This window comes from Nelusetta ayraudi, unplaced genomic scaffold (genome assembly GCF_046127955.1).
Source record: "Nelusetta ayraudi isolate G7.1 ecotype Tasmania unplaced genomic scaffold, CSIRO-AGI_Nayr_v1 ptg000096l, whole genome shotgun sequence".
NCBI lineage: Eukaryota > Metazoa > Chordata > Actinopteri > Tetraodontiformes > Monacanthidae > Nelusetta > Nelusetta ayraudi.
This window is the reverse complement of record NW_027466146.1, coordinates 92724-118825: the sequence shown is the minus strand read 5'-3', so window position 1 is coordinate 118825 and position 26102 is coordinate 92724. Positions and strand designations below refer to the sequence as shown.

At 47.3% G+C, this 26102-nt stretch overlaps 2 protein-coding genes across 4 annotated transcripts; one reads left to right on the top strand and one right to left on the bottom strand.

The window, feature by feature from the left end:
• Nucleotides 1–221: 221 nt before the first annotated feature.
• LOC142902661 (opioid growth factor receptor-like) lies at nt 222–3405 on the bottom strand. 2 transcript variants are annotated; one of them, XM_076047934.1, is made up of 8 exons: nt 2905–3404; nt 1846–1908; nt 1730–1762; nt 1585–1639; nt 1404–1482; nt 1256–1322; nt 1014–1162; nt 222–917 (listed from the first exon to the last, which is right to left on the bottom strand). In XM_076047934.1, the coding sequence occupies exons 1-8, from the start codon at nt 3307–3309 to the stop codon at nt 614–616; spliced, it is 1155 nt and encodes a 384-aa protein (XP_075904049.1). In that variant the 5' UTR covers nt 3310–3404; the 3' UTR covers nt 222–613. The 2 variants fall into 2 exon arrangements, with proteins under 2 accessions (XP_075904049.1, XP_075904050.1); XM_076047935.1 differs by lacking the exon at nt 1730–1762 and having other exon boundaries at nt 2905–3405.
• Nucleotides 3406–7030: 3625 nt separating this feature from the next.
• Nucleotides 7031–10105, top strand: LOC142902664 (potassium channel subfamily K member 15-like). Of its 2 annotated transcripts, XM_076047936.1 has the most exons (3): nt 7031–7174; nt 7279–7640; nt 9061–10105. In XM_076047936.1, the coding sequence occupies exons 2-3, from the start codon at nt 7358–7360 to the stop codon at nt 9966–9968; spliced, it is 1191 nt and encodes a 396-aa protein (XP_075904051.1). In that variant the 5' UTR covers nt 7031–7174; nt 7279–7357; the 3' UTR covers nt 9969–10105. The 2 variants fall into 2 exon arrangements, with proteins under 2 accessions (XP_075904051.1, XP_075904052.1); XM_076047937.1 differs by lacking the exon at nt 7031–7174 and having other exon boundaries at nt 7204–7640.
• The last annotated feature ends 15997 nt before the right edge of the window (nt 10106–26102 follow it).

The window sequence follows — 26102 nt, the reverse complement described above, 5'->3', positions numbered from 1 at the left end:
AATTTCCTTAACTGTTTAAACCAGTCCATTTATTCAACCCTTTATCCCCCGGATCCGTTGTGTTCCTTTTTCATGCAATTTCTTTTGAAAGGAGACCTTGTATTATTAAAATGTGGATGTCAAGCAAAGCACTGAAATCGGTGCACTAAGGAAGTTATAATGAAACAGACCAGGTGTGAAATTTTCCTGATTTGTGCAAAGAAAAAAGACACAGAATGGTATTCTTGTCACCTTTTATACATTCAGTTTCTGTAATTGTTGAAAAGATCCATGTGCAAAACTTTTTAAAAGGAGTTGCAAAACTTCTAAAAAAAAAAAAAAAAAGACCCTCAGTTGTTTCAAACGTGACTCTTTGGACATAGAAAACCTGCAGTTGGTGAAAATCCTGCAAAAAACATCAAGTGAAAATGAAAGAATTGCAAAAATAAAATCATAAACAGTATTTAAATGGGATCGCCTCAGTGGTTTTTGCAAAGATCCCCCTGAACACTTCAACAACTTACTTTAACAAGATTTATTGAATGCCTCAATAACCCAGAAGCAGTGTGAGTATGTGCGGCCCTGATCGAAGAATCAAAAGCAGCTGCATTCACCCAGTGTCCCACAGTCAGTCTCACGTGGACTTTCTCTCCGCAGCTTCTCTGGCCCACTGCCGCTGAAGTTTCTTCGGGCACCAGACGAACTCCTCGTTGCGGTCGTACCTTAAAAAGGCAAACTTGATGAGGTCCCTGCGACTGTGTTTGTCGAGCACGGCAAACACAAAGTAGCTGAGCACACTATCCTTGACGTTGGGGAGTCTGCCGTGGACGAGGGTCTCCGTCAGGAAGAAGTGGACCAGTGGTGCTTGGTACTGCGGGAAGCCCAGCGTGCCAAGGCACTTGAGGATGCGGGTGATGCGCAGGTTGTTGTGAGTGCGGCTGTCGACAGGAAAACAAGAATTCCTCAGATTGTTGCAAGTTTATTCATTGCCTTTGTTGGGTTTTTCTCTGTAAATGAAAAAATCCACCACTCACGTGTTGAGGTTGCTAAACCTCTCTTCCCAGTTTGAGGATCTCTTGACTTCCCCCGTTTTCTCATCGGACAACTTGATTCCGTAGAAGTCCAACATGAGCACGTAGGACTTGAAAAGATAACCCTTTGCAGTGGGGCTTGCGAGAAAACACTGGAGGAAAAAGGCAGGGCTTCTGTCAGCATGTGAGAGTGTGCAGCAGCTTTTGGTACCGGACACTGTTTTTTTGTTTGTTTGTGTTTTTACCTCGATTTCCTCTTTTGTCAGGGGAGCAGCCTCGCTGTTCACCCCGGGTTCCTGCAGGGGGAACAGCCTTGGAGAGGAGACGCATTTCAATAAAACCAACAAAACCTATTCCAGGCTGCCATAGAAACGTTCCAACAGAGTAACTCACCACTGGATGTAGGTGTGAACGTGCTCCAAATCGTCATAGTTTCCAAACCACTGCTCGTGGAAGTCGGTGATAAGCGCTCCTGAAATGAAACAAAGTGAACTTGAAACCACTGCAAAACACACACACACACACACACACACACACACAGCTTGACTGAAAAAGCAAATGTGCCTCAACCTACCGTCAGGCTGGGACTGTGCCTTCCGCAGGTAGAAGTTCAAATTGGGCATCTCATTCTGCACAAAAGATTGAAAATTGCACTGAGATGTTGAGTGGCAAAAGAAGCTGCAGTGTTGCTAAGCAGACACACCGTCAGTAATACTCACAGACCCCGGCCTTTTCCACCACTGCAGCTTTTTCTGCAGTGTAAATCAACAACGTGAGCATGTGGCTACACTGCACTGAGGAATATCTTCTAGATCTGTGTGCTGGTGCAACTCACCGGGTAGCCTCGCCTGTAGTTCTGCATGTCTCTGGCGGCGCTCTCAAAACGCTTGAACTTATTCTGATGGACAACAAACCATGCGACCATGTCAGAGTGTCGAAAAGTAAATGTTGAAAAATAAAATGCGGTGAAGAAATGTAATCAGTACGGGTGAAGTGTCACATATACTGTAAATGCATTTATGTACATATAAATAAGGAACATTTTAAAAACAATCCAACAAAGCAAAAAAATCAAGAAAGTTCATGAAAAAAATGGTGCTCAAAACGTGGCCTCCTGACAGTAAACACAGGGATGGGATCATAAATCCCCCTCCATCCCAAACTGACCCCCGGGAACACACAGACTCAGGTTGTGGGGGTCTACATCTCTCCTGCCCTCTGCTGGACAGACAACGTCTCAGCTCTCCTACTGTGCATGACAGGAAGAAGAACCCAGGCAGGCAGGAAGTGGCTGCTGCTGGCTGCTCCTCCACTACTCATCCATCGAGCCTCAGCCTGCTGATGTGCTGTGTTTCCAGTTGGACCGTGGCCCTCCCGCCTCCCTGACACTGACGGACACCCTCACCAGCCGGTGCCTCAGCAGAGCTCAGCACATCATGGAGGGTGGCTCGCATCCCGGTTCCCAGCTGTTTGGGCTGTTGTCCTCTGGGAGGCGCTACTGATGCATTGAAGCAGGGACAATCATTCTTAATGTTTAACCGTTTTTTTCTTCTTCTAACCTTTATGTTTATAGAGTTAGAGTCCAGGACCTTAACTTATACCTTGGACTCTTTTTTTTTAACTAGCTGTTTGCACTGTGAAATGATAAACTCTCTGCTGCACTTTATAATGACTATAAATGGCACTGCATTCTACTCTGATCGACTTTTTCTATTCTTTTGAAATGCAGACTGTCTCCCCCTAGTACTTTCATTCTGATTCAGACCATACCGCCACACACACACACACACACACACACACACACACACACACACACACACACACACACACACACACCCTGAGCCAAGACGACCTGCTGTGCTACAGGCCTGGTGTGTGAGACAGGTTCACTCACGGATCTGAAGGAGGTCAAAGGTCGACTGGCTCTCTCGTCGTGGGCCCCCTCCTCGGTCTCCCATGTCGAATCGTAGCTGCAGTAAAACTCATCCGTGGTCTTCAGCCGGTCGTCGTCCACCGCTTCCGCCTCCCCCTCCTCGTCGGTCACCCGGGCGGAGTGGCCTCCAGGCGGTGGCTTCTTCTCGGAGCCCTGCTCCGGACTCCATTCCCGCTCGGTGTCGACACCCTGAAGGCCTCCGGCGGTTTCCGTTGATGGCGCGTCTCGAGACCCGCCGCCTACCTCGAGGCGTACATAATCGACGAGTGAGCGGAAGCGGGGGGAAAAGACGCGGTGGACGAAGAAGAAGCCCCGCCACACGCAGTCCCAGAGGCGGCAGAGGCGATGGTAGATGAACAGGGCCATGACCCAGCCACAACAATCCAGGTTCTGACCTCTGCTGTCGCCGATTTGAAGGCGCCACTAGCGCGCTTTCACTTTCGCTTTTCCTTTGAGTCTTGAGTCAATCCGCGGGTCACGTGATGCGTTAGCGAACACGAAGGGAGACGTGGCTAAACGTTAAAAGTTTATTTTAGTTTTAATAGGAGGAACTCTCAGTGGCATTTTGTGCGCCGGAGTGAGTGAGTGAGTGAGTGACCGACCAAAGACCGCCAGAATCCAGGTGATATTCTCTTCAGCGCCAGTTGTTCATATACGTCACCACGCAGTCAAAATAAAATCCTCTGTGGCGTGATCGTCAAAATGTACTCATGATTTCCTGAAAGGGGCCGCTGTTCCACATGATATTTTAATAACCGAGATATTATTATACTTGCCATAACAAAATTCTTAGTAATACCATTTATTTTATATATTAAGATTTATTTTTTTGAACTTAACTGCATCACTTCGCTGTCTGCTTCAGCCTGTCTTCCATTCTACACCAGAACCTGGATTTTATGAATTTGTGACATCCCAAAATCGCCCAAAACTCCATTCAATTCAGAATTGTGAAACTGAGAGTTCAGAGAACCTGGACCACTGACAGTGAAAACAAAGCATGTACTGTAGATCTTCGCCCGTGACACACATGCACCCACTGATGGTATGTTTCCTGACGGTATGTTTCCTGCATTCATGCATGCTCAGGGACCTACAGAGCCATATGTCTCCATTAAAAAACAAACAATTTCAGTCCAACGTACCTTTAGATCCTTTCTGTCCCATTATTGCCCCAAACGTCTGGCATCATTTGAAAGCAACACAGAAAATGAAAGTCAAGCCCACCTGCAATTTTGCCTTTGTGGGAGTGTTTGTACTCGGGGTAAAGTCCAACCCTGGCTTCCTCTTTTGACACACTTAATTTTGATAAGTAGGTTTGAAGAAGGCAGCATTGGGGAAAGTATCGCTCGTCACTTGGGCTTAGTGAGTTGCTGCTGTGCTGACATGAAGCGCTAGCATTCGGAAAAGTGCCTCCAACTGTTCCACCATAAATACAAATCTGGTGCTGTTTTAGCCGTCTTGTGAAAACTAGCAAATTAAATTAAAGTCTCCATCTTCTCCACCGAAGGCTCATGATTCAGCTGTGGTGAGAGGCTTCCAAGTCATATTCAAACGTTTTGGGTTTTTGTGTCAGTCATTGTGTAGCATCCGTCTTGTGAAAATCTTTATTTACTCCCCGGCCTTAGCAGGAGTTCAGCAGGTTCAATAAAACTCTGTGGGTCTGCTTTGAACGTGTTCGACAGAAGGTTTGCCTCAATCACCTGCCAAGATTTCTTTCAAACATTTACTCATCTGCCTCCTAACCCAGGAGAAGGGAGAAAATGAATCCAGCAGATTTGAGAAAAATGTCCCATCAGCAACAAAGCGCCACCTGCTGACAGATCGTGAGCCGCGAGTTCGTAAATCGCGCTCAGGCCTGGAGGACTCCGTTATCTACGAGGAGATAACATCTTTGTTTGCTGTACATCAACCGCAGGTGGCACTCGGGCAGATAAGTCTCTGGACTCCAGTCAGTGTGTATCCTGGCCTTAATGTCTTCCTGTGGACGACAAAGCGACGCCTGCACCACCACCCCGGAGAGGCGACGAGATATGAGATGAGCTCCGGCGATAATGATTTTGGGGCTTTTATGGTGTCTTACGGAGACTTGTTTTTCAAAAAACACCGCACAGAGAAGAAGATCTTTCCGCCGCCGTGTTGCTGCGTCTCTCAGCAACTTTCCCCAGCGCCTTGTCTCCCTCCGACGCAATGTCAATTTCACTTAAGCAAATGATTCTTGAACAATATTGAGGTGAGCCTGACGTGGTGAGTCGCTGAGTGGACTCTGGCGAGACCATTATCTCCACGGGACTTCTTTCAGGGGGACATAATTACCCTCCCGGCAAGTGGGAGAGAAAGAGAGAGGGAGGAAGAGAAAGGGAAAAAAAAGCCCTGCGTCTGCATGAGATAGACTGTTAACATCTGCTCGCCGATAGATTCATTTGTGCTTAGCAAGGCGGGATAAAGACCTGCGCTGTCTGCCAAAGATAAAGACACAGCCCGGCGATAGCCATATGTCCTATATGGAATGGAGGCAATAAATACGGATTTTAATGGCAGGTCCCGGGCGCTTTATGGCCTGGTGTAGTGCATGAATAGGCGCTGCAAATTGGAATGGTCTCTTGAGAGAGAGAGAGAGAGAGAGAGAGAGAGAGAGAGAGGAACTTCACGCTGGATGTGGAACCACACAGGGACGGCCTGCGATCGCACCCATCAGACGACACAAAGCCACGAAAGCAGTCAGTTTGCACCACAGTGCAAATGTTGTAACGTCACTGCCTCGTCTGCATACGTATGCACTGTTATTGTCATACGAAGGTTTAAAGAAGCGTAGCCTCTTCTATGCAGATCGTCAGTTTTGCCCAGATTCAACCAGAAGGCGCCTCTAAAAGCCCAGTCACCGTTTCTCGTCGCCATTGTTTCCATTTAGCTTTTCTTCCGGCTTCTGCTCATTGTTTCCCTCCAGGTGGAAGCAACGCCGGCAGTTTCCAGTCAGCTGACAGCGGCCTGCATCTGCGCTGCACGGACGTGGAAGCTTTTGCTTTTGGCGCACCGTTACTGAAAACGGGGGATTGTTTTTTTTTTTTCGAAATTGGAGACTGAAAACCAATTGTGTTTTCACCAAACATCCACGCACATGTGTGGCTCCAGTTAATGGCCTTGCTGGAACACTCAGTGCTTGATAAAGGTCAGTGGCGCCGCTGCAACGCTCCAGCGCGCAGAGCAATACCTCAGCGCTCTGTGGCACCGCACATGAACGCTTGACGGGGCAAAATAATCAGGAGAGTTGAGTCTGCGAAGGCCAGCTGTTTCTGCACTCCTTCTGAGTGTGTGTGTGTGTGTGTGTGTGTGTGTGCTCTGACACTGGGTCAGTGATTAACAACTGAGAGAGAAGACAGTGATCACAGTGGAAAAGCAATGCCGGCCAAACCCACCTGTGAAATGAACTCACTATTAAGTGTGTTGATGGCTCGACTTCTTTTTTTTTTTTTTGCCGTCCTAATTGTTAGAAAATATTTACTCCTTATTCAATTTAAAAAAAGGCACATGACGGCACAAATGAGGAAAATATTTGTGCAGTGAAAAAATTGGACATGATATTGCTCATGTGACAATAACTGCAAAACAAAACAAAACTTTTAATTGCTACTCACAGTATGCAAAATGCAGTCATAACAATAATTGCAATTTCTGGACTGTCACTGAACTCACAAGAAATTAGAAAAACATATCCTATACTCATTTTTCTTTTCCGCCTTTCACAATGTGTTAAAACACACACCAAACAGCCCTTTGTGATGTCACAAATGGCAGAAGAGACTACGCCTTCAGCCAACCCTTTATTTCTGTCTCCTTTCACTTGGAAAGTCCAGCCAAACATCAGTTTAACAGGGATAATACCGAGTTTTAGCAGAAGGCTGTAAACAGAGGGCTAAATCTGCAACTTTTCAGAAGATTTTTTTATTTTATTATTTTTTCCAAAATCAGCTATGAGAGGCTGCTCGACTGCAGATCCGGGTTATAAAAAAAAAGGAGAGGTGTGAAAGTGAATTTGTCATTGGACCGTTTAGGCTTCAATGCTTTTCTTCCTCCAACACAGCAAACTCACCGGTGTGACGTTGACTTCGTTAAACTCCACCCACAGCCACGTGGTTCACACTTTACCTGGCGGCCGTCACAGTCGCTGACTGACTGACTGAGTAAAAGCAGGTCAGTGAAGTTTGAGCCGGATACCAAGATAGCGTGCGTGGTATGTTTCACGTGAGGGGTTGGGGATGAGAAGGGGTGTCAGTTTGAACGCACACCTGTGGTGAGATGTAATCCTAACTGGCTGAACTGACCTCAACACGTCAGGGTGACTGACGGATGGGAAGGATGCTCCGCGCGCACCGCGCGCCTCTGAGCCAATGAGCCCAGTCAGCGGCCGCCGAGGATGAGGACGCAGAACCTGCGGACCCTCGGCCTCATCCTCTCCGTGCTGTGCTACCTGCTGGCCGGGGCCGCCGTCTTCGACGCGCTGGAGTCGGAGAGCGCGCGCGCCAGGAAGGGCGCGCTGGAGGAGCGGGCGCACGAGCTGAAGGAGAGGTTCGGCTTCACCGAGGAGGACTACCGGGAGGTGGAGAGAGTGGCCCTGCAGTCGGCGCCGCACCGGGCCGGCCGCCAGTGGAAGTTCACCGGCTCCTTCTACTTCGCCATCACCGTCATCAGCACCATCGGTAGGTCACATACTGTCTCACCTGAGAGGCGTGGAGTGTAGGGGCGGCTTTGTTTAGTGTTGCCATGTTAATGTTTTTATTGTTTAGACTTGGCGTTCAGTATCACGAGGTGACAGCAGTGGGCAAAATAGGTGAGAGGAAGGGATGGAGCACAGGCAGTGGGAGAGTGGGAGAGCACTTAGGTTTTCATTTAAATGTAATGGCAATTTCCTATCATTCCTTACAGGCATCAGTTAACCAGTTGCACTCTTGCCATCACATTAAAGTGAAAACCTTTAGGAGTGAATTTTATTGTCCTTTTGTCGCCTTTTCAGGTTCCTTTTCCAACAGCGTCATCGTTTGGTTGAGCATCAGACTTGACTGACAAACTGATATATGGTCCTTTTAAACTTTCATTTGAAAACCAGCAGTGGCCCGATGCATCAAACAGCAGGTTCAGAGTGTGCAGTTCTCCAGTACGTATATGGTGGCCGTTCTCCAATATGGCTTGATTGTAGCTCATCCAATGAAGCTCAATTGTCCAAGTACCCTGGAGATGTGTTTCTTGGGTCTCCACCCTGTCAATCAGGTCAGATTTGTCAATCAGGTGATTAGCAGCAGCACTGTCACTCTGGGGGCCAATTAATCTCGTCTTCAGTCCTAGTTTGATTGTAAGATCCGTTTTTCTGCTAGGGATAAATGTTGGGGCGTTGGTCACTAGAGGGCGATATGTCTCCACTTGCACAGGAAGTCACAGGTGAAGGGATGAGGGAATTCAGCTCAGGTGTGCCATAAGCTTCCTACTGTGGTTGTGTATTTGAGCTGTTCAAGCTGAACCCTGATATATTTTTGTCGTCCACCACAATCCTCGTATTTCAGTGGACGGGAGCGCTGCACCGAGAGGTCATTTATCCTTCTGACATTCCAGTTTTACTTGGACACTGGCAGCAGAGGAAGTGAAAGACGGGCCAGTAGGAGATTGTTGCGTCATATGGGACCATCAGATTGATATTCTTCACCTGTCGAATCACATCTTTAATGAAATCGTATTGAAACTTTAATTGTTTTGTTCGTTGCAAAAAAAGTGAAGGAAACGACAACCTACTTGTGTTTGTGTGACCTGCGGTGTCTTCCTTTCCTGCTGCAGTAGAGCTTACTTTTAGTCATTTCTTATCTTCTGTCAGATGAAACTTTTACATCTTTAGCTTTTTATCAGCGCCCCCCCCCATGTCTGTATACGCTGTCGCACACATACACTTTTCTTGGTCAAGACTTTGGTCTTACTTCTTTATAGTTTTAATATTTCATATTTCACTTCCAGCAACTTTTATTTTGTATATAATTTGAATCATCCTGCCAGCAGACACCCCTCCCCCCCCTTCAGGATGAATAAAGATTCCGTCTCACCCCTGCCTCTCTCCCTGATCCTGTAACTCTCCAGGTTATGGCCACGCCTCGCCGCGCACCGATGCTGGAAAGACCTTCTGCATGTTCTACGCCGCCCTGGGGATCCCGCTGACCCTGGTCATGTTCCAGACTCTGGGCGAGAGGATCAACGCGCTGGTCCGCTTCCTCCTGCGCCGGGCCAAGCGGGGCCTGGGCCTGCGGCAGGCCGAGGTGTCCCTGGGGAACATGGTGCTGGCCGGCCTGCTGTCGTGCGCGTGCACGCTGTGCGTCGGCGCCGGCATATTCTCGCACTTTGAGGGCTGGAGCTTCTTCCACGCCTGCTACTACTGCTTCGTCACCCTCACCACCATCGGATTCGGGGACTTTGTGGCCCTGCAGAAGCAGGACGCCCTCCAGAGGCGGCAGCCCTACGTGGCTCTGTGCTTCATGTACATCCTGGTGGGGCTGACGGTGGTCGGCGCCTTTCTCAACCTGGTGATCCTCAGGTTTCTGTCCGTCAGCGCTGAGGAGCAGCAGGCGAAGGCCCCGCGGGGGGAGCAGCAGCAGCTTGAGGTGGAGGTTGGAGGCGGAGGGTGTAGAGAAGAGGAGGGCGGAGGACACGGCAGCAGCCTCAGCCTTCCGCTGCAGGCCGGGAGCAGCCGCGTCAACCTCCTCCCCTCCCCCTCGGAGGGGGCGGAGCCTGAGTGCTGGCTCGCCGGCAAGCTCGCCGCTCTGCTCTGCCGTGGTTGCTGCCGTTGGTTGGATGGCAGTGACGGCCCCCCTGCGCCTGGTGCTGATGATGATGATGCCGGCGGCGGCGGCCGCTGCAACCCCGTCTTCTACAACTCCATCTCCTACCAGGTGGAGCAGGCCTCCCGCTGCTCCCGCAGCAGGTCGTGGCAGGCGTGTCCCCGCAGCGGAGCTCTGTGTTTGGGCTGCAGCGGCCGGAGGAAGTCGGTCTAGAGGGAGGTGGGCAAAACGTTTAGACTCGTGGGCCACAATGGGTTATGAAATTTGCAAAGGGGTTTCTCATTGGAGGGGAAAAAAAATATATCATGGAATATTTACAAAACATGTGCTTCAATGTCAACTGAAAATGAACAAAATGTGTCTTAGAAGCCCCACTAAAGGGAAACACTTTTGCACAGATTTTCCTGCTGTTTGCTCATGAGCATGAGGTGAAGTGCAGCCCGTTTTTTTTCTCTTTCCTTGATCGTTCAAGCTTCTCACTCCAGACTTGCTGCACAGCACAGGACAGTTCAAAGTCTTGTTTAAGGCGATTGTTGACTTTGCAATATATCAACAATCTCTGTTTTCAGCCTCCAACAAAATGAGAAAAATCTTATTTCCTGAGACACTCGACTCTTCAAGGGCCAGGATGTACTTCAGCCATTCCTCTCTCAGGTTAAGGCAGCAGTTTCAAAAACAGGCAGAAATATGGGTGTGTAAACGAGCCCATGAAAGGTGAGATGAGTGTCGTCAGAGTGCCGTCACCTGAGACTCGCTGCCGTTTTCCAGGCTGCGTCCTCTTCCTGGTCAGAGTGGTTCACGACACGAAAAAAAACCAAAACCAAAACCAAACCCTGCAGTCCATCCAGAGTTGAAGGTCCATCTTGTCAAAACTGTCAGAATTGGAGATGTGATGAGAAAAAAAACAACTTCTCTAAATGTCCTGTCAATTAAGTCATGTGATTATGTGATATCACTGTGTCAATTAAGGTAATGTTGGTACTTTTAAGGGCTCTTGTAGTCATTTTCATAAACAAAATTGGCAAAAACATCTGATTTTGTGCTTGAATCAGTGTCAGCAGAATCATGAATTACCTTCTTCTGGGTTTTACTCTACTTTATAGAAGCTGACGAGCGACTAGAATTTCATTTCCTGCGCGGTCCCAGTAGGGGGCACAATTGGCCTGTGCAATTTTCTCTGGCACGGCCAGGATTGGAACGTCTGCACAGACAGAATCTCACGCTTGGAGAGAGGCACGTGTCCCACTGGTCTTGCTGGTGGCCTCGTGTGCCAGACAGCTTCACTCTCTGGTTCTCTGAGTCGCCCCGCTGTTCTCCTCCTCATCACATCTGCTCTACTTCTCCGGGCCTTGACACTCCAGAGTCTTTTTTTTTTTTTTTTTTTACGGCAGATGTGAGGCAACGCTCAACCATCAAAATGAAAAGTGAAGAGAGCTGATGACTGAAAGGTTTTTTCTTATTTTTTATGAGGGACAGAACAGAACAAAACTGGATTCTATTGCAGGCAGTGAGCTGCAGGAGGTTGGAGTGCTCAGATTTTTTAAAATTAATTTTTAGTTTTTTTTAATGGCACATCTGTTCATCCTTTCATCTAAACACAGACTGACTGTGTGCCTGCGTGCGTGTGTGAGACACAGGGTGTGCACGCACACGGACCGGATGTGAATTGCGAGCGTGCGCGCGAGGAGACCTCTCAGCAGGGAATCGATATGGATGTGTGGATGGAGCTCCCTGCTGAGCTTGCACAAGACACGGCCCGCTCGGCGGGGGTGGGGGGATGGTCGAGCACGTGGCGCAACATGCTCGTGACGTCACAGCGGCGCCTTCAGTCCTTCGAACAAAGCAGCAGCAGCAGCAGCAGCAGCAGCAAATCCTTCTTTTTGAACTGCAGCAAATTCCATAGAAGGAGGGAAAAGGGGGGTTGGCTGCGATGCCCACACACTAATCCCCGCCTGTGACATGTTTTGCGCTGTGACGAGAGTGAATAATTGATTGTTTTTGGGGTCTCTGCTTCTTAACGCGAACACACTCACACACTGGTCCCACGCTGAAGGCTCTTTCATGTGCAGCCACTTTGGTCGGGGAGATGAAACCAGAACCAGGCTGCAGGTTCAGGCAGAGTGCAGTATCCTCCTTTCTGTCTCGGCGGCGGCTGCAAAGTTCACAGCGGCAGCAGCTGCACGCAAATAAAGTATTTATGAATGTACCAATAAACTGAACCAATAGCGCCTGCCATGTTTTGATTAGGGGAGAAATATGTTTGCTTGCCTGCTCTGTGTTCCCGCTCTTGCAGGCACGGGCTCCGATTGGGAGTTATTTTCCCAGAGCGGCATCAGGATGCAGGAGTGAGAAAAAAAGGAACGCTCTCGTGTCGAACACAATGACAGATTAGCCGCCTAAAAATAAGTGTCACATTTATCCGGATTGATTAAACAAGTAGAAATTAGGGCTTCTGCTGGGGAGCATTGAGGAAAACAGACATTAATGGAAGTTCATTGGTGGGGTAATTGCTCATTAGTTGTAATTTCCAGCCAATTTTTTCCGGCTGTGTTAACAGTCTGAAAAGACTGCTTTTTTTCTTTCTTTTTTAACTCGCCTCCCATCGGAGTTTGAGGCACGAGCGGCGTCTCGGTGACACTCGGTGTCAACGAGATCACGCTGCTTGATTAATTGCGGTTTTGATTTAAGAGTCTGGAAGCAGAGCTGGAGTCTCTCCCCCAGTCGGGAGCGACACGGCTTTGTGATGGATGTAACCGCAAACTGGGAACCCAGTGAAAGGAGCGCTGGTGGAACCCAGCCACGGCTGAATGGTTGTAATTAAACTACCCAATTTTGGGTAGTTAGTTGCAACTGTTCAGCTGTGGCTGCGTGTCACTAGTTTCCAAAGTGTTTTTCGCAGCTATTAGCTGGACGTGACAATGATTTGATAATTAATTTCCTTCCTGTTCCATATATTCCGTTGCCAACAAGTTCCTGCCGTTAATTACCGTGACACCTTGACTAATTGTTTCCAAAAGTTTTCTAATAATCATTTTCAAAAGTTTTTCAAGCTTTTGGAGGGGAAAAAAAAGCTGTACTTCAATGCGCAGCGCTGAAGAGTTAGTACGGCTCAGTACATTCACTCAAATGTACCTATACTGGGTTACTCTATTCAACACGTCATTGGTTATTTGAAGTACATGCTTAAAGGAGCTCTATGCAGTATTCAGTGTATTAGACTTGAGGAAAAACGAGTGTTGCCCAGTACGGAACTCGTGGCCTCATGACCTGGACTCGCCAGCAGGGTCACAGCGCCCCCTGTGGGTGTGTTTATCTCCCTCTTCTTGTTTTCTGGCCAGTGTGTCAACACACAGTCTGAGCACGAGCCACCCGCTGCTTAATGAGGGCGAACAGACGCTAACAATAAAGTATCCTGAAAGCTGCAGAGGAAGTGCAGGTGGGCACGACACCTAGTGGTGAAATGAGAATTGCATAAAGATATTTTAATCTGCATTTTTTTGGGGGACAGGTGAGGGATTTGGGGCTTGTAAAACAATAAAATGTTGTTTCGATTTAACACCGGTGCGAGCTGACTACGTTGACTTGCTAAACATGCCAGGACTCCTGTTGTGTTCAATATAACATAATTAGATATAAACTGAGAAATAAGCAGGAAAATGCATGGCACTCTTAAATGGAGACGTGAAGCAGCTGGGGAACAGCGTAGGACGAAAACACAGCCGGAGTAAAACAATAAAAAAAAAAAAAAAAGAAGAGATGGAACAACGGAGCGGATTAAAAACAAGGTCTGCAAGGTAAAATAAAATCACACACTTCTGTACATGGAAGTATGTGTCACCATCCACCGCCGTTCAGCCGAGTGTCACTGCGGAACACACTCACCCGCTTGCACGCGCAGGACCGAAGGCTCCGTGGGTGGAGGCGAGCTGCACGAGGCATAAAAAAAAAAAAAGCGACGCTAATAAAGTAGCAGCATGAAAGCAACGCAGCGGCGGAGCAAATGGCTGGCAGTGATTCACTGTGTTGTCTGAGGCTGAGGCTGCGCGATCAAGGTTGGCTGGCTTCCATCCACTCCTCCACCCCCGCACCTCTCCACCCCTCCTCCACCATCACCACCACCACCCCCACACCCAGCTTCCATCATTTAGCAGGACGACATCCTCTCCCGGCTGCCTGAGTTCAGGGCTTCCTGCCTGCGGACGGCCGAGCTCCTCAGCCGGGGTGTTTGTGGACACGCGGCCGGGTCAAAGGTCGCTGTCCGTGAGGTCTGAGCGCTCCTCTGCGGGAGAAGGGGGTCGTTAATCGAGGCCCTGCACGGTGAGAAAGCTGCCGCCGGAGCTGCGGAGGCTTTGAGGAGACGGATACGTGGCAGCGGTCAGCTCCCGGCAGAAAAACGCCTCACTTTTCTCATTATTGTGCAGCTCTGAATAGAAATTGCACAAATGTGTGTGTGTTTCTTCCCCCTCTCCCCTCGCTGCCACTGTAAGTAAAACTGATTCATAAGTTGCTGTCGCGGCGGAATTTGAATGGCTGCGATAAGACTGCGGAGGGGGAAAAAAAACGCAGCACAATGGTCCCTCAGCCGGAGCGGTTAACAAATGCATACCATCCGTTTTTTTTTCCTTTTCAGCCACACAGTGGAGGGAGAGCGAGGGGAAAGGGGGTCATCGTAAAGAATAGTTCCCGTCGGTGATGTGAAACCCAGAGTTATTTGCGGCTCCTCGGCCTGGAGATTGACAGCCGGGTGATTTTCCACATCTGTTAATCTCGCTTAACGAGCGAGCAGTCGGATCTTTTCGCCGCGACCCCTCGCGCTAAATAATTCACCGCGCCGCTCTTCAGCGTTACTTCAAATTTTTTTTTTTTTTTTCTGAGCCGATCGGCAGGCTGAGTCGATGGCGCCGGAGCGCGCGGCGTCGCTGCGCTCCTCTTCATGCCGAGCGACGCTCATTAGGAGGAGCCATATGGGAATAAACCATAACAACAAAGTGGAGCCGTGAAAGAGAGGAAAACGGAGCCGTGCGTTAAGACGGAACAAAGGGGGGAGGGGGGGCAGTGTTTCTGAGTGTGTGTGTGTGTGTGTGTGTGTGTGTGCGTGGGTGTGGGTGTGTGTGGGTGTGTGTGGGTGGGTCTGACGGTTTGATAGGGAGTCCGTCTTCTTTAGCTCTACTGTTGGACGGATTTCTGTAAATCAACCCCCTGTGACATCACAAGGGGAACGAGCACCTCCCTGACACCCACTAGGCGGCGGCGGGGGGGTGCGGCTCGGTTGCCTAGAATTTCCTCAGCCTAACTTTAGGCCCAGCCTTGAAAATGACCCGGTGGGAAAACACAGTCGCCCTCACCCTGGTGTTGTGCACAGCAGCGCCTCCACATGGCAACACCACGCTACTAACATATGAAACTGTTCTGAGGTCAGTCTGGCATTTTGTCCAATTTTTTCGTCAGGTGTTGTGATGACATTTGCTCTGTGTCATGTGACATCGTAACTCCCGCCCTCTGTCCACCAGCTAAAGCTACTATCTCGCTGCTCTCCTCTGGCCTAACACCATCATTCTGTTCTTAAACGTCCTGGAACAACGCGGCCCGACCTGGAACCGGGGGTCGATGTTGACGATGGTGAGTTTGAGTTCAATCGTTGGTTCAATAACTTTGATGTTGTTGGCAGTGAAGTTTTGCACTTTTGAATGCTGAGCTGATTTATGGTCTCCGCTGGTTCTCAAAGTGATTTTTCATGAGAAAAAGGAATCGGTGAAACCATGACAGTGTCATAGTGTCTGTTGTGTGTTTCCAGGAGTTGAGAGGCAGTAGTAGTGTTTGGTGGTGCAGCCTCACCTTCATTGCCCCGCCCAAAAAAACCCACTCTGCTGATACATGATCCACCACTGCTGATGTGTCTGCCTTGTTTTTGTCTCCTCCCAAGCGTTGCACTCTGGAGCTCCTGTTTAGCCCTCATGGATTATTAATTATGCGAGGCTGCTCCACTGGAGAACACAACCAGAAAATTAAATTAAAAGACGAGTCCGACGTGTTCTCCCTCCAACACACCAAAGTCATGGCGGAACTTCAGTAAACTCCGCCCACAGTCAGGTGGTCGGGGGCTTTAGCTGCAGACTGTGACGGTGCTGGTTGGTTCTGACAAGTGGGAGGTCCGAAGAATCTTCAGTTTCAGCAGGAGGCTCGAAACCAGGCAAACTATGGCCCTGGGGCCATATGCGGCCCGTCCATCTGCTGCTGCTTTGGCCCCTCTGTCAAATGTTTAGAACCCATCGTGGCTTCTAAAACCAAAAAGTCAAAAAGTTTGCCCACCCATGCTCTTAACAGAGGCCCAAGCATTGCTGCTTTCAGAGACAAAAAAACGTTGACGGCGGCGGCCAGAACAAAAGGTCGCGACCTGAAATGCCCACAAAATTGGACCGTTAAGCGTTCAAACTTCTCCACTGGGGGGGAAGTATAAAGAAGATGTGAAATTGGGATTCACTCGGGACGCTGGAGACGCGGGCGGCCGCTGAGACTAATGAGCAAAATCAGTGACGCCTCCACCGGGGCGCCGAGGAGCCTCGGTCCAGGTGAGACGATCCCTCTGGAACGACGCCGCGCTTATCGCGCCGCCGTTTCCCTCCATTTGCTGTCTCTTCTTCTCGGATAGAGTCATTTTAATATTCCATTGACTGAGCCGTTGCTGGTCCGCTGAGCAGGAAGCAGACGTTTCCATCAGCGGGAGCCGCGCCCGGCATTCATCATCAAAGGTCTGCCCGGGAAACAGGCAGCTCGGCTCATCTGCATCTGCTTGGTATGCCAACATCCGCGTCGTCCGCCCACGCTCTTATTTCTTCATTAGCATACGTATAATGCATCACTTACTTCACTTTCATTAAACAGAGAAAAGAGAAAAAAAAAAAATGCCACCACAACTTCGGTTTCCACGGCAACTTCAAATTTCCGAGGTACGCTGGCGGCGCCACTAAATTGGTTTGGCAGTCGGAGTCGGCTGGCGGCGGCGAGAGCCAGAAGCAGGGCCTCACTCGTCGCACACACTCACGCCTTCACGCGCTGTCACGCACCTGCCCACACACACACTCGCCTGCATCACTCCACCACCTTCGGCAGCAGCTCCGCTATATTATCTTTTATGATATTTCTGAAGTCCCTTGCGATGCATGTGGTTGCAAAGCGCCCGACGCCTCCGTCACACTTCCACCTCATTTCATGAACATGCTGATAATTAGCTTCAGTCTGCAGATGCTTCCATACATACGTGCGAGCCGCCTGTTATTATTGGTTCCCCGTCGCCTGCCTGATTATTGAAGGCGTTATTACGATGTGTGATTCTGTCAAGTTCTACACACAGCTGGAGTGTCAGACTGGAATCTATCAGATTTCTTCTTTCCGATGGAAAATGTTTAAATGAATAATAAAAGATACTTGGAGGGTGATTGGACCGTCCAATTTTGGGGCCATTTCCCTCATTGCATGCCGGCCAATCAGGTTCCTCTGCTGCTGGTTGAGTCATGCGGAAACATTTTCACCCTGAGCTTTTCACAGCGCAGCGCTCCGTCAGCACGCACAGCCACTGCGCAGCGTCCCAGAGGTGCAGCTCCGCTGCGCTCGCCTCTGTTCGGGATTCCTTGCTGGGTCTATTTTCAGCAGCCCGGCTCCCGGTCCGCGTCAGTTCCCGTAGATCACATGTCCGCAGAGGGAGAGAGAGATGGGGGGGGGAGGGGGGATGAAACACGCAAGGCTTCTGGTAAAAATGTCACGATGCAACGCAGTCGTACGCAGTTCTGGTCCCAATTGGACTCAAAGGTACTTTCAATGTAGACTGCAAAAACAACAAAGACGAACAGGATTTCACATTAAACACACTCACTCAATTGTGAGTAAACCTGGAGCTTTTCACTGCCTCAGAAACCCACCCAGAGTGGAGGTAAAAAACATTAAACAAAAATATGGCCACCTGTTGATATGAACCACAACACAACCTCAAAATAAACTATTGTTTTCACACAGATGTCGCTTTATTCTCGACTGTTTTGCGGGACGACGACTGATTTCAGTTCTTCAGATACAGTTTTTCAAACCGTGGCTGCAGCAACGTTGTGCCCCTAGTAAGATCCACTAGGCAAGAACTTCTCGCCATCTGCTGCCCCAGAGTCGTGGCACAAACTCTTTGCAGAGTTAAAATGCCTTTGGTTCATTAGCAATATTTCCTTCAGGAAAACATTTTCTTTATCTTCATAATGTTGTCTATAAATCTCATAAAACTGTCTCCGCTGCAGCAGCTGCACTAATCTCACTTTACAAGCTTGAAGCCTCTTCCTTCTTCTCCTCCTCCATCTCCTCCATCTCCTCCCCCTCCTCCGGCTTCTCCACCTGATCCTCCTCTTTCTTCTTCTGTGGTTTTTCAGGGCAGCTTGCAGCACCCGTCACAACCTAAAGGAGGCTGATTGGGCCCACAGAGAGTCCAAAAGCGCTTTTCAGAACAGGGCTCCTCAAGATGGATGAGGCGGAATTTTAGACCTGAAGTCTCAGCGATCCTGCTGCTTTGCAAGGTCGCAAAGAAAACACAAGACGGCAGCAGGAAGGGAAAATCTTGCAACTCTGAAAAACAAGAGCTGAGATGGTAATGAAAAGGAAAAGCAGGGATTTTGAGTGAATTAATATTAAGTGACGGATGTGCTGAAAAAGCAGCTTTTGCTTTCGGGGATCAAAACTGAAATCTGTGCGCTTGGATCTGTTTTGTATCTTTTTTAAATGGCAAAGGTGGAACAGAGGTTGTCTTCCGAATGTGACAGTAATCCGGTCGCCTGCTGCGCGATAAGATATCTTCTTCTCCTGATCCCCCCCCAATCTCCCCCTTCCTCCTCTTCCTCCTCCCCCTCCGGGCTTCCTCCGCCTTTGATTCTCGGAGGTGTTTGGTCTCCGGGGGGGAACATTTGAACTGCTGCACGTCCGTAAAAAACGAGTTCAAGCACCTGCAGATCTGAGGATGAAAGGACGAAATATGCAGAGCACACAGGCGGAGAGGGAGGAGGGAGAGTTCGTTAAGGGAGTTGACCTCTTGACCTCTTCTCTGACACAGTGTGTCCGTATGATAGCCGACCCGCTAACACTTTGGTTCGCAAGAAAAAATGGGAAAAAAACAACTTCAGGTAGTTTAAGGTAGTTTTGTTTGTTTTGTTTGAGCCAGAGCTGCTGGTAATAAGCGACATGCAGTTGAAGGTTGTTGTGGGAGGACAAGTGAAATAATTAAGCTCTCTGATTAAAAAATGTCTCTCCGAGGTGACATCCGTCTTTAATGCAACGTGGCAACACAGAATTAATGTAAAGAGCCCGTCGGGCCATTAATTGGTTCCTTTCAAATTAGTCTGTCGCTTTTTATTTTGCTCCCTTGGCATATGTACACACTTTGACTTTCACCCTTGAACCCCCCCCCCCCCCAAAAAAAACAAAAACAAAACAAAACCCAAAACAAAATTCTTACAGCTGACTCACTTTAAACATGTTGTGAAAAGGCAACAACAGCACGATGTCCTGCTAATTCTTATGCAAACAACATAATCTCTAAAAGCACGGGGTTGGTAATTCAAGAGCACAAATGACTAATTTATTCATTCAAGAACATCAATTATTCATGTTTTTCTTCCCACGCGCCAGCCGCGCTTTGTCTACATCACTGCAGCGTTCACTCGCTCCAACACTTTGCCTGTGATGAGCTTTAACTCGCCGGGAGACCATTTAAAACTGTAATTTTGAGGCTCGCTTTTGTGTTTAACGTTCTCCGTTTGTCGCGCATTTGTGAAATTTATCTAATTCAGCCCAAAACATTTTTGGCTCATTTAAAAAAAATATTTAAAAAAAACCCAAAGAAAAACAAAGAAAAGAAAAAAGTCAGGCCCGGTGTTGCTGTTTTTGCCAATGTGACTCGGCCTTGAACGAGGGAAGAAGCACCAGGGCCAAGCCAGGGCTCTCTCCAGGCCCCGCGGCCACTCTTGTGGGTTTATTCAGCCGCATTTATTCTATATTAAACGTGTCCTTCACGCGGCGAAGCTGTGTGAAATATTTATTTCCGCTTCCCTCGAATTTGCTGCAAGAATTTGTCGGGACGGAAACGTAAGAGCGAAGACAAACCGGTGGTTGATTTATGAATAAAACAGCTGCGGCAGGCGGCTCAGTCAATGGACGGGACTTGTGACATATGGACTTCAGGAAGTGCTGCTTGTTCTGTCGCACAAGGTGGAGGCCGTGTGACAGCATTAATCTCCTCTTCTGTGTTCCTTTGCTTCTTCTTCTTCTTTTACTTTTTTGTCTCTCCACTGCAGCAGACTGAGAAATCTGAATTAAGGAGACGTGCCATCCATCGCTCAGCGACGCCACTCGTGGGGGATTCTCCGCTTCCTCTGTCACTCAGGAGGTCCGGTGGAGTGATGAGAAAATAAAATAGAACTGCTTCATCCTCTGTCCTGCAGGGCGGTACAAAAACAAGACAGTTCTGACCACGTTTCGAAAAGGAGCGCATGAAAAAACATTCTACAAAACACTCGACATGATAAAAAAAAGAAAAAAATGAGAAGGGCTGTGAAAAACAGCAGCTGTAAAGTGCAGAGTCTATTTCAGGGTGTCGGGGATGATTACAGCCGGGGAAATTAATGATTTGTTTAGTTCGTTGTTCCTGAGAACACGATGGAGAAACAGGGGAGACATCAGCAAGTTGTCACGAGCAACTGAGATGTTTTTTTTTTTTCTCTGTCTCTTTGTGGATGATGTGTGATAAAGTTCAGGAGTGTTTCTCCGATTGGCTCCATGGCTGTCCATATCACTTAACAGCCACTTTAATTCTCGGAGTTAAACTCCATCTAAGCTAATGTGTTCTCATATACAGTTCGAAAATAAATATAATATCATCGCGCTTGACGTGAAAAATTACACATTAGCATATTTGACCTTGTCAAAGAGGGACAATATACAAGTGCGACACCCAGTGTTGAGAAAACATCTGCCAAGAAAGAGGTCCCTGACACCGCAGAGGGAAAGTCCAGCTGGTAAAGCCTTACTTTATTTCTGGTTACCCTGGAATTTCGATGAATTTCGTGTGTGTTTCACTGTTGTTGTCGTTTAATTGATACCACCTGATGTCAAGTGACGGGGAGTTAAGATGATCTGTTTGTTTTCTAGCTTCAATTAACTGTGACTGCTGGGGCGTTACTAAAGCAGTTTGATAGGTTTAGTTTGAGTTTATTTAGAACACATCAAAATATCCACGCTTTTACTTAGTTGGTCGAGTGAGGAGAAGCACAAACATTTAATTCAAACACTGCTCCATTAAGGACCAAAACAGCTATTGGCTCTCCTCCATGTTAAAAAAATAAATAAAAAATCATCCAAGAGCAAACAAACAAACAAAAAAAACTTTAATTACATCAGACATCTGTTATTAACACAACAATGTCAGGATTTCTGTTGTTTTGTTGTGGTGTTGTGTTGCTGTTTTTCCTCTCTGACTTTAGAGCTGCTGACCCAACAGCAATCGTTATATATTGGAATCTAGCAGCCATAGTTTGACTCTTGAAAATCAGGACAATTGGCCCTGTATTGAAAAGTTTCATTGTTGACATTGTTGTTTTTTTTCCCATTATTTTAATCCCTTAATTAAAAACCAAGCAAAACCAAACAAAAAACAGGACATTTGGTCACGCTAGAAGGTGCAGGAATCACAACATCCAACGCTGAAATGATCTTCCACGCAGCCTCTTAAGGCAGCGCAGCGCTGCCTGGAGAGTGGGAATGCAGGCCTGCCATGAGAGAATAGACACTGGAAAGACCTTGAATGCGTTGTAATGGCGTCTTTGATGTGACACATAATTGCTATTCAAAACACAAGCGTCAGCAGGTGACGGCCATTGTGTGAACAACTTTGAACAACTTGTTTTTTTTGTTGTTGCTTTTTCCCCTGCTTGCCACTTTGCAACTGTGAAGACGTGAAAAGAAGGAGCAGGGCCGGAGCAGACCTTGGTGGATCCTGCAATCCCCACCCCCCCACGTGGGACTCATAATGGATTACTCTCTTCTGTTCTGTACACAGTGAGAGTGAAGATGGCAAAACATCATGTGAATTAAGGTAAGTGCTCTTTTATAAGTCTTTTGATAACCTAAGAGAAATAAGGCGAGGGGGAAGATTCCATTCAAAAAAAGAGATGCTCATTTTACTGCAGGCAATATTTGACGCGACATGCTCTGACTGATTCATCTGTAAGAAGACTTAAGATTCAGGTTGAAAGGAGTCATCCTGGCCCATAAACGCAAACAAAATGTACATGTCAAGAAGAAAGTGCTGAACATTTGAAGTGGTTTAACTCAGAAGCTTAGAGCTGACTGATGAATCGGGTTTAGTCAGTCACACTGTTGATGTGCTGTCAGTTGAAATTTCAGCCAACATTTTGAACACCATCTAACAAAATGCATAATGTCAATATTTTAAAAAGCTTGTTTTTTTAATGACGTGATGACAAAGTTGTTCTTTGCGTGTTTGTACGTTTCTGCTCTATAGTTCCCTGCCTTCACATTTCTAGATAAAATAAATACACTGCAAAGACAAGAACAAAACAACAATTATTAATACCAAATAATTAAAGGCAATGATGGGTCAAAAATAAAAAAGTAAGCAATTATCAGCTAACTCATTGACCATACTGACTTTGTTACCCACCCAGTTCCCAGGCTCTAATGTTGCCACAGCCAATCAGCAGCGGAGAAAAATGTTCAATCCAGTTCACATCAAACTGTGCAAACTGGCAAATCCACAATGCCAGTTAGTAACCTGGTTAGGCCCCGCCTCTTTCTCCCCAAAGTGCACTGATTGACCTAATTGACTGATTTGACCAGTCAGATTCTGGCTGACTGCAAATGACGCAGACCAGAGCTTGTCAAGGTGGATCGGTGGCACATCAGACTTCTGATCTCAGCGATCCATTTCCCCCAAGAGGTTAACTCGAACAACTTTCAATAAAACGGCTCTTATTTAGCTCGTTTGTCTTCGGCTCTAGTTAAGGCCTCATTTAATGATGTGCTTTGGATTGATTTGACCTCATCTTGGACCATTTAGCAGCCAGGCACTCGCTGTCCCGGCAGGGAAGTGCGGTGCCTGTTGGAAAAGATTTGTTTTTTTTGGCCACAGGACTTTTTTTCCCTTCCTTTTCCTCGCTCACGCTCACACAACCAACGGACCGGTCCTGCCTCGCTTTGTGTTTCCATCTGTTGTTGTTGTTTTAAGAGGCCCAGCCATGTGTGACATAAGGAGATGTAGAGTGTGCGAGTGTTTTTCTGACGGAACAGCTGTCAGATGGTGGCCTTTGTGAGTAATTGAATCTCCGTCTTGATTTAATCCAATTTCAAAGTTGCGGGAGAGTGGAATGCAATCAGCAGCTCCAAATGAAAATGCATTAGAAAAGTTTATTCTGTTCCTCCGCAATGCATTTGGTTAAATTTACCGAGAGTGGGGGGGTGAGGGCTGGAGGCCCTTCGTGAGGAAGATAAGTGGAAAACTGCGGCGAGCGCTTCATCAACGGTTAGTAAATGTTGTTACTGACAGAGTAAATAAAATATATCAGCCTGCTGCGCCTGAAGACGTGCTTTATTTAGTGAGTGGTCTTGATGATTCTGTGGCTGTAGCGTCAGCAGTGCAAATGGATGTTCCAACTTCAAAAAAAAAAAAAGAATTCCACCCCTCTCACTCCTAAAACAGGATTTGGTCCAGCGCGTCCACTTAAGAGATTGCCAGGAGCCGAAGGGGTTTTCAGTATTATTAACTCATGTATATTGAGCTTCTTTTCCCTGCAATAATTAATGTTGTTTACAGCTTAAAGTAACTTAGAAAGTGGAGCTCAAACTCTGAAACTCAGCCTGATGTCATCTCTTCCTCTTTGCCAGGATAAACTAATTAATTCACACTACTGATGTAGTGACTTTTTTTTTTTTTTTTTTACTGATTTGAAAAAAATAAAAATCAATTTGAACAAAGTTATACTCTGAAAATAGCATGGAAGCTAAAGTTGATCTCCTAGGGAGAAGAGTGCCGAGAGGCATAGTGGCCAAACTGTGCAATTACAACACTACACACTGGCAAAGTGTAAATAATAATTAAAAAAACAAAAACAAATCAACAACTTTGCACTGCTTTTGGATGACTTATAAAAAAGAATGGTTAATCTGTGAATGAAAGAGAGAAGACTTGCTGATAATGATAGGACAGTATTGTGGGGTTTTCTCAGGCCTACATCTGTTTGCAGCTCCGTTGTCCTGCTGCTCTGTGACTGAAGGAAAACTGTGCAAGCTTCTGCCCCCAAACTGAAAGAAAACTATGACCGAATGGCTTTTCTGGCTGCAGCTGACACAAAGTGAAAATGTCAGGACACTTTTATTCCGGCCGTGTTAAATATCTCTCTCTTTCACGAGCCATTTTCTGTGGTTCATCTCGCAAACTCAGTTTTAACGCACATCAGATTAAAGGAGACGCTTTCTGTTTGTAGGAAAAAAAAGATGCGGCAGACCACTTAAGTCCCTTTGAAAACCTCCTCCTTCCCGCTCAAGCAGTGGCAGGCGAAGGTGAAGGGGCGGCGAGCGGCTTGACTCTGCAGACGGCGGCGCGGAAAGCTAAAAAATAAATAAAAGCGCGCCGGGCTTCGCTGGAGATGGAGTGGTCTCGAATAGCAAGCAATCAACAAATGTTTTTCAATGGGAATTTTATATTGCCGACCTTAATAGCTGGAGAGGACGACCTTGCTGCTTTCCAGACGCCAGGCTTGTGAAATGAAGAGTTACATTGATGATATAAAAAGGCGAGGAAGGGAATGACGGCTGGAGGAGCCGGTGACTCAGGTGCTGCGGAGCTCACGCACGTCAGAAAGGCGGCGCGTGAGTCATAAATAAATGACAAAAATCTTAAAGCTCCTGCTTTAAAAGTGAGAGGGGGCTGAGCTACACTGACGGGGAACTTTCTACCATTTACCTCCAAAAAGAAACTTTATCTTGATGGAAGACAAATATTCCAATGGCTGATGATGCTAGCAAACTAGCGCGCTAACACAGCTGTTTGGCTTTGACTTGGATCAACTGTCTGATGGTGAATTAATCAGGAATTCGACTGATACACATATTTGCACCAACAGCTAAAAGAAAATTAGCATTTTGAAGGCTAAAAGTTTCGGCGACTTGACCCCAACACACGCTGTAAATAATCCTCAAAGTTGTTCATCAAACAGGTCAGTCAACATTGTGGGTTTTATCAGAGTTCTTTCAGCTCGTTTCCACAATTCAGTGAATCGTTTGTCAGAGTGCCAGGGTTCATCTGTGACCCCAAAAGGAAGCAGCTGCTGACTTGTATGAACTGCACAAAGATTCCTCGTTAAAAATACGATACTAAAAGTTTTCTCTGCTCCAAACTTGCTTTGGCAGCACCACAACACGGCTACCAGTAGGAAGGAAGCTTGGATGATTGTTATTATTTTGCCTCTATGGCCTATTGAAGTGTTTTCAAGCAGCCTTCATCAAAATGGAGCACCAAGGGCCCGACTTGGATTTGATGAGGCACACAGTGAGGAATTTGATTGGCCCAGAAGTTCATCCAGACAATTCTCGAAACATTTTCCTCTGGGGTCTTTTTCTCCTGGATGTGTCAAATGAATTCCTCAGATATGTGTCAACATTTCATCTCTCCTTTAAACTTATACGCTGATGCCGAAGTGCTGTCGAGGGTCTGGTGTGTTTTTTTTTTTTTTTTTTTTTTCTTAATGAGACTTCCGTGAAAAAGTGCCGCGTCTTCACAGGCAAACCGATGGCTGCACGAGTCAACATCCGAGCTCGCGAGCTGCTGGCTGCAACAGCTGCGCCGCGGAGACACTTGAAGTTTTTTGGTCCATTAACGGAGACAATCAGCGAGCAAATAGTCGCCATAAGAATGTTTTGTGTAAGTCAAAACTAAGACGTGCTTAAGGAATGCTGATGCCGGATTTTGCCTCTTTGCTCTGTGGGTAATGCCTCCTAATAGCGGTTAGGTCTGCATTAAATTGACTGCTCACACTTTGTTTGCAAACTGCACACACACATACACACACACACACACACACACACACACACACACACACACACACACAGAGACATGCACGCACGCACACACGCTCGTGTGGCTGAGGGTTTGACAGGTGTGGAGCTGCACAGTAAGCACAGCCTGAAATTGGTGCACCAGCAAACTGAGTGAGACGGTGAAAACAGAATTTAATGAGGATAAACCTCCTCCTCCTCCTCGCTCTCTTAAAAAAAACCCCAAAACAACCGGCAAAACGTCAGTTCGCT

What these genes read in the sequence shown, in the direction of transcription:
- LOC142902664 (XM_076047936.1), top strand. Translation starts at nt 7,358, where the DNA reads ATGAGGACGCAGAACCTGCGGACCCTCGGCCTCATCCTCTCCGTGCTG. An exon ending in CACCGTCATCAGCACCATCG is followed by an intron (nt 7,641 to 9,060) that starts GTAGGTCACATA and finishes GTAACTCTCCAG; the next exon opens with GTTATGGCCACGCCTCGCCG.
- LOC142902661 (XM_076047934.1), bottom strand. Translation starts at nt 3,309, where the DNA reads ATGGCCCTGTTCATCTACCATCGCCTCTGCCGCCTCTGGGACTGCGTG. An exon ending in GGCACAGTCCCAGCCTGACG is followed by an intron (nt 1,483 to 1,584) that starts GTAGGTTGAGGC and finishes GTTTCATTTCAG; the next exon opens with GAGCGCTTATCACCGACTTC. An exon ending in AGGTTTAGCAACCTCAACAC is followed by an intron (nt 918 to 1,013) that starts GTGAGTGGTGGA and finishes TCCTGTCGACAG; the next exon opens with CCGCACTCACAACAACCTGC.